The sequence below is a fragment of the Microchirus variegatus genome (assembly GCF_963457635.1).
Source record: "Microchirus variegatus genome assembly, chromosome: 7".
Classification (NCBI taxonomy): Eukaryota; Metazoa; Chordata; class Actinopteri; order Pleuronectiformes; family Soleidae; genus Microchirus; species Microchirus variegatus.
This window is the reverse complement of record NC_139808.1, coordinates 26,618,812-26,626,352: the sequence shown is the minus strand read 5'-3', so window position 1 is coordinate 26,626,352 and position 7,541 is coordinate 26,618,812. Positions and strand designations below refer to the sequence as shown.

The following is a 7,541-nucleotide window of genomic DNA, read 5'->3' as shown; positions in this document are numbered from 1 at the left end:
TCCTGGCCTCTGATTGGCTGCCGCCTCCTGCCTCTTGTTGGGCCGGACCTGTTGGATAAAAGGACCATTTTCTAAAGGACTCATGTGTTGTTACACGGAGGATCATGCACTGGGGACCAGCTGCAGCCTGCTGTAATAAGAAATAGGCCTCTTTTTTTTTTTTTTTTTTTTTTTAAATGTAAAATAAAAAATAAAATATAAAGTGGCGTTATGACGGGGAAACAAGGCGCAGTTTTGTCGGAAAGTTTAAACGTGTCGGAGAAAACCGTGGCTGCGAATGGAGGCGCGAACATCCTGCAGCCGAAGAGCAGCGCCGCGCAGCAGCAGCATCATCATCCGCCGCCTGCGCCGCCGCCGCCGCACAGGTGCACCGGCTTCGGCATCCAGGAGATACTGGGGCTCAATAAGGAACCGTCCGCGGCCCCGAGGAGCAGCCTGGGCTCGCTGCCGCCGGGCGCCGCGCACCTCATCGCCGCCAGGTCCGTGCTGGGCCCCGTCGGTGTCGGTGTGGGTGTGGGAGTCGGGATGGGATTAATCGGCCCTGGAGGAATTCCGTCGTTCTACAGCCAGCCTGCGTTTTTGGAGACGGTTCTGTCGGACGCGCGCGACGCTCACCTGCAGCCGCACAACAGATCCGCTGCAGGGCCGCTGGACACCAGCCTGTCTGCGACCTCAGGTAATATTATCATTATTATTGTTATTTATTACTATTAGTGCTATTTATTACACTGTAATTCTTATTATAATAATTATAATATTAATACACAGGAACAGAATAACAACGCAATCACTGCAACTACTCTTGTTTTCCTCTTTTTATACAATTATTATTATTATATGTTATTTATATATTATTATTATTGTATAAAATAAATTGTTCACATTGGAATGTAAATTTAAAATATGTTTTTTTTCTTATTTTGACCTTTAATTTAATCCTTTTTTTTTTTTTCATTTCTTTTTTAATCCAGATTCCGAGGATTTATCTTCTAATGAACGAAAACTCACAAAGTCATCTGTAAATCAGAGCAAGAAGCGCAAGAAAAGACGTCACCGGTTAGTGGATGTTTCTAGGCTAATAATCTCTTTATTATTATTATTACTATTATTATTGTTATTATAATAAAATCATTGATATTTATTTACATGATGTGTTTGACATGATTTCTTAAAAATAATACAACCAAGTGAATATTGAATTGAATATTGATGTAGGTCATACATATATATTTATATGTAAATAGATATATTAATTTAATTTGTTTTCTAACATTTAGCAGTTTTATCCCAGGCTTTCTCTGTAATTACAATCTTTTTTTTTTTTTTTTTTCAATTACACATATGAAATGAACTCGTCTCCCACAGAACCATCTTCACCTCGTATCAGCTGGAGGAGCTGGAAAAGGCCTTTAATGAAGCACATTACCCGGATGTTTACGCCCGAGAGATGCTGGCCATGAAAACAGAGCTGCCTGAAGACCGCATACAGGTAAAAAAATAAAATAAAAAATACTCCCTTATTTTCATCTCCAACTGAATTAATTCATATTATATAATCGAAAGATGAATTTAATTTAAAAACAAAACGTGTATATTTCATTTAATTCGATGATTGAGGGATTTTTGGACACCTATTAAAACAGTTTGACTAATTACCTGGATTAGATCAATATCAGTGCTGCCAACAATAATAACAATAATAATAATTAATATTTTAACCTGTAATGTTATTTATTTATCTATTTATAGACAATATGACGTGACAATGCCATTTAAAAGGACGCTTAATCAAGACATTTTAGCAGTTTTATTTTTAGGTCATGAAATGATTCGAATTACTACAGCTGAAAGAATTATTCGATTAATCATTACTAAATTAATCGTTATGATCATCGATTAATCGGTTTGAAGCTTCTTTTTTTTGAATGATTAAAACAAGATTTCTGATCTGTTTTAGCTTCTTAAATGTAAATATTTTCTTCGTTTCTTTGCTCCACGTAACGAAGAAATCATTAAAAATGCTAATTTCCAGGTTTGACAAACACTGATCTCGACGTTATGGACCAAACGATTACTCGATTAATCGAGGGAAAAATAATCCCGAGTTGCAGCTCTGATATCTGGACTTTCCTTAAATTATAATCCCACTTAATAATGAAGCACCTGTAGAAGCAGGTTGTTCATCTTCTCACTTTCACATGGAGACGTGTGGGGGGGGGGCAGATCCATCAATGCTGCCCCCCCCTCAGCCTGAACAAAGCCTTCCTCTCTCTCTCTCTCTCTCTCTCTCTCTCTCTCTCTCTCTCTCTCCCCCCAGCCTATAGGACAGATAATCTCTCATCAGCCGCAGTAGTTGGATGTGAAACAATTTGTTCTCGGAGTAGAAGCCTATAACGACCTAATCAAGCTATCAAGGCGGGAGGTGTGGGGGGTGTGGGAGGTGTGGGAGGTGTGGGTGTGTGTGACCTGGACCATCCATCTGCCCGCCGGGAAGCCTTTTAATCTCGTTCTCATTACGAGTGTCCGCCGACGCGAATAAATAATAATAAATAAGTAAATAAATAAATAAATGAATGTGCCCAGAGAGGAGGAGGAGGAGGAGGAGGAGGAGGAGGAGGAGGAGGCTCCTATCCAAAATAAAATTAACACCCAATTTTCTCAGCTGAGTGTAATTAGTTAAATCAGATGAGCTGAAGGAGGAGAATGATGCTGCTGCTGCTTTGCAGGGAGTTCAAATGAAATAACTACATTGAATTTATTAGCACAGGTCAATAGCTGCTGCTGCTGCTGCTGCTGCTGCTGCTGCTGCTGCTGCTGCTGCTGCTGCTGCTGCTCCCCCGAGTCCCGCTAGTTTAATTTCCCGTGATATTTGCCCGCCTGTCCACCATCGATCGGGCCCTGAAATTAACTTATTTTTCAATCAGGCTCTTCTTGCCCTAGGGTCGCTCCTCCTCCTCCTCCTCCTCCTCAACTGGCTTCTTGAGCGACAGGGAAGCAATTTTCTGTAGTTATGAAATAAGGGTTATTATGAGCAGAAGAGGGAAATTCAATTGAATCGAATATGTGCCCTCCTCGTCTCCTCTCTGGCCTCCTCACAGAATCATCACAGGAGCCTAAAGTAGAATGCTTAACCTGCAGCTCTCAGCAGCAACAGTGTCCTGCATGTGTCAGAGCAGGAAGCAGCAGATGAGTCCTGACAGAAGCAGCCAGAGATCCCTCACACCTGTAGCAGCACATTATGGGGAATCAATGGACTGAATCAGAAACAGAAGCAACAGTTTTCTTCAGTTAAAAATAAATTTGTCCACCTTCTGAGGAGAAAACAGTGTTTGAAACGAATGTGTTTAGCTGATGAATTGCAGCCCAACACAGTTTCACTGTGCAGTTCAAAGTCATTAATAAGAGTCTAAGGAGAACATTTTTGGACACATGACTCATTTTTGCTTACCTTGTGGGAAACGGCCCCAGAGGATTATTATTAATGCAGCATTAACATATGCAGGATAATTACTGATAGCTCATGATATTATTAAGTATCTGTCATGGCGTTTACTAATGCCAACATGTAATATAAGGAGGTATAAATGTTGTAAAAAGCTGGTACTGGATTATTTAGTGACCAAAATAAATGAATCCTGGAAAAAAGAAAAAAGAATGAAATTAAAGTCGGAATTCTAAGATTAAAGAAAAAGTCTGAGGTCTGAGAAAAAGTGAGTAGGTGTGTTAACACGAGTAGTTTGCATTTTTGTAATGCATATAAAGACAAAAAATAATCCCGTTTGCATTAAGTATATTGAAAATAATATACTTAATAATAAACTTAAGTATATTATACTTATAATAATAAGCTTAATGTGTTTTGTCCTTAGACCACAAAATGAAGGCGCATAATGACAACACTTGGGAATTTAAGGGTTAAAAACCTAACAGATTAATGTTTGATATGATTTATGTTGGTTTCAAAAAATAAAATAATAATAATTAATTCTTAATTTTTAATGAGCACATTTTAGGGTCCTCTAGGTGTGTTACCGTGAGTATTTTGCATTTTTATAATGCATAATATAAAAAAATGTTTCTGCTAATCTTTCATCACATATACCAGGATTGCAATAAGCAAAAATAATCCAGTTTACATGAAGTAAATTGAAAATGATTAACTTAATGTGTTTTTTCCTTAGACCACAAAATGAAGAAACTTGGCAATTTAAGGGTTAAAACTTTACAAATTCATCAATGTTTGTTATGATTGATGATGTAAAAAAAAAATTTAAATAGAAAAGATAAAAATAATTTATACAATTTTCATAGCTTAATTTTTAATGAGCACATTTTAAGGTGCTCCAGGTGTGTTACCGTGAGTGTTTTGCATTTTTATAATGCAAAATATAAACAAATGTTTCTGCTAATCTTTCATCACATATACCAGGATTGCAATAAGCAAACCAAAAATAATAAAGTTTGCATGAAGTAAATTGAAAATGATGAACTTAATGTATTTTTGTCCTTAGACCACAAAATGAAGAAACGGCAATTTAAGGGTTAAAAACTTGATATGATTGATGTTGGTTTGAAAATGAATACATTTATAAAATGTTGATATCTTAATTTTTTATGAGCACATTTTTGGTGGTCTATGTGCATTTTTATGATGCATATAAACAAATAGACCACAAAATGAAGGTGCCTTGTGACCAAACTTGGCAATTTAAGGGTTAAAAAATGTAAAATAATAAAATAATAATAATAAAAAAATAGTTGTATGGAAATGACTGATGTTGGTTCAAAACAATTATAATAAGGATTAACTCCCCCGTCGTGTGCCCCTCAGTGGATACAAGGTCCACAGTAACCACAGTGATTGGTGTATTCAGTGTGTTCTCCAGCCTCTGACCTCCCTGTCGTCCCATCACAGGTGTGGTTTCAGAACCGCAGAGCCAAGTGGAGGAAGAGGGAGAAGTGCTGGGGCCGCAGCACCGTCATGGCCGAGTACGGGCTCTACGGCGCCATGGTCAGGCATTCCATCCCTCTGCCCGAGTCCATCCTTAAATCTGCCAAGGACGGCATCATGGAGTCGTGCGCCCCCTGGCTGCTCGGTGAGGCTGATCTCTAAGTGTTTTCTCCACACGTTCTTGCTCGAGATTATTCCCACCAGGGGTAACACTTTACACACAGTGCAATAACAATATGGTAACAATTCACCCTTTGACCACCGAGCATTTCGGCTCCTTTTTTTGCCATAACTGTGTTTAAACTTACAGAGGCTATAGGAATGTGCAATATAGAGTGTCTTATATCCTTTGTTTCAGCACAACCTAGGGCCAATTCCAATTCCTATCTTAACCCTCAAGCTCAACCCTTAATCTTAACTGGCCCTCAAAACCAATGTGTTGAGGGTTATTTTGTCACTTAGAAATGGGACACCCCTTAAATGCAGATACGTCTTCAGACTGTAGGGGGCAGAATAACGCAAAAGCTGTGTCCAGTCTGTCAACTCCAAAAAAAGAAGAAGAAGAAGAACGCATTTACGTCATCTGTAATAAAAATCAGTTAGTTATAAGATGATACAAATGCATTCTGGGTAGCCCTTGCTCCCAAGGGTGGTCTCGGAAAATCTCAATATTGGGGGCGATACAGCCCTTAAACTTGGCCCTCAACTTAATTTTTCTGAGAGGGAGCGCGCATTTCTGAGATTGAGGGTTAAGCAAGGAATTGGAATTCACCCCTAGTCTAACCTAATCTGATAAAAAAAACTATAGAAACACATCAAAAGGTTTAAAAATCGGATTGAATTTGTGAAATTTCGGTCTATTTTGTGATGACTTCTGCACAATTTTTGCTACTTTTTTTTTATAAGCCTGAATATGTGACCTATAAACACACACCACCAGGATGTCCATATAAGGAGTTGTGTGTTATTCCCATGGTAATTTACCAAGGATGCACTAAGGGTTAATGCACTACATGTTATTTTTACATTAGTAACGAAATAATGATGTAACGTGTGTGTAGGAGGAGTCATGTCAACATTATTACACTGATCGTTATTGTCAACAACAAGTTATACTTTGGAAATAACATTTTATCATTGTACTATTACCTCCAAGCTCAATTATATATGAAAATAAGATGGTATTGCCATATTATTACCTTATTATTCTATGATTATTACCACACTACCAACATCTTTAACTGCACTGTAATGTAAAGTGTTACCAAAGTAACATAAATATTATGTAAATATCTTGTGCCGTTCAGATGTTCTATTCTAAACCAGAACTTTTTTTTTTTTTTTTTTTGCTTGATGTTTTCAGTCCAAGATGGCTTACCAATCAACAGACGCAATTCTAAATCTGAATACCCGCAACTCTTTGCAGGGATGCACAAAAAGTCCATGGAGGCGGGCGAAAAGTGCGAAGTGCAGCCTCCGCAGCAGCAGCAGCAGCAGCAGCAGCAACAGCAGCAGCAGCAGCAGCAGCCGCCGCCGCCCAGTTCTCAGAGGGCAGAAGACGCTGAGGCGGAGGAAAAGAGGTCAGACGGTCAAAAGTCCACCATTTCCAAAGAGGAACTGAGAGAGAACAGCATTGCTGCACTCAGGGCCAAAGCGCAGGAGCACAGTGCCAAAGTCCTCGGGACAGTTTCTCAGGACAGGCTGCAGGACGGCAAACAGGAGAGACAGGCGTCTGAGGAGAAAGCCAGCGATCCCTGCAGTCCTGTGGACGAGGACAATATAGACTGAGGACACTTCTGAGTGAATGCAGTGATATCTGCTGTCAGCATGTGGACGCACAGCACACCCGACATAACAGCTTCCCCCCACCGTCCTCCTGCATCGTCGACTTCTCTGAAGTGGTCTATGTGGAAAAACTCATCTGCTGCACAGAAAGATGCAAATGCACTTTTTATGATTTTACTGTTGACGTAAAGTTGTCGTTTCTCACCGTAGCAGAGAGGACTGGGCTCCTAATATCAGTTCATGTACACTTTATAGAGTCTGATGTGCCACATTTACGTCCACTATAACGTTTTTAATCCGGATTACCAACGAGCAGACTTTAACCTCATTGTTAAAAATACATTTTAATGTTGCTTGTTGCCATCGACAAAGAAACAAAGTAAATGTCGTCCTATGTCACGCTGTATATAATTGATATATTAATCTGTCTCTCTCTTCTGAGATTAAAGTCAGAATTCTGAGATTGAATTCTGAGAAAAGTCAGAATTCTGGGCTTGAAGTCAGAATTCTGAGATTAAATTCTGAGAAAATTCAGAATTCTGGGATTAAAGTCAGAATTCTCTGATTAAATTCTAAGATAAGTTAGAATTCCTGGATTCAATTCTGAGAGAATTCAGAATTCTGGGATTAGAGTCAGAATTCTGCGATTGAATTCTGAGAAAATTCAGAATTCTGGGATTAAAGTCAGAATTCTGCGATTGAATTCTGAGAAAAGTTCGAATTTTGAGGAAAAAGGTCAGAATTCTGAGATTAAAGTCAGAATTCTGAGATTGAATTCTGAGAAAAGTCAGAATTCTGGGCTTAA

The 7,541-nt window shown here is 38.9% G+C and overlaps 1 protein-coding gene across 1 annotated transcript; it reads left to right on the top strand.

Moving 5' to 3' along the window:
* Positions 1–210: 210 nt before the first annotated feature.
* vsx2 (visual system homeobox 2) lies at positions 211–6,739 on the top strand (the record flags this gene model as incomplete). Its single annotated transcript, XM_083892014.1, has 5 exons — positions 211–676; positions 972–1,056; positions 1,366–1,489; positions 4,916–5,096; positions 6,315–6,739. 5 exons carry the CDS (start codon positions 211–213, stop codon positions 6,737–6,739), a joined length of 1,281 nt encoding a protein of 426 aa, XP_083748140.1.
* Between the last annotated feature and the right edge of the window lie 802 nt (positions 6,740–7,541).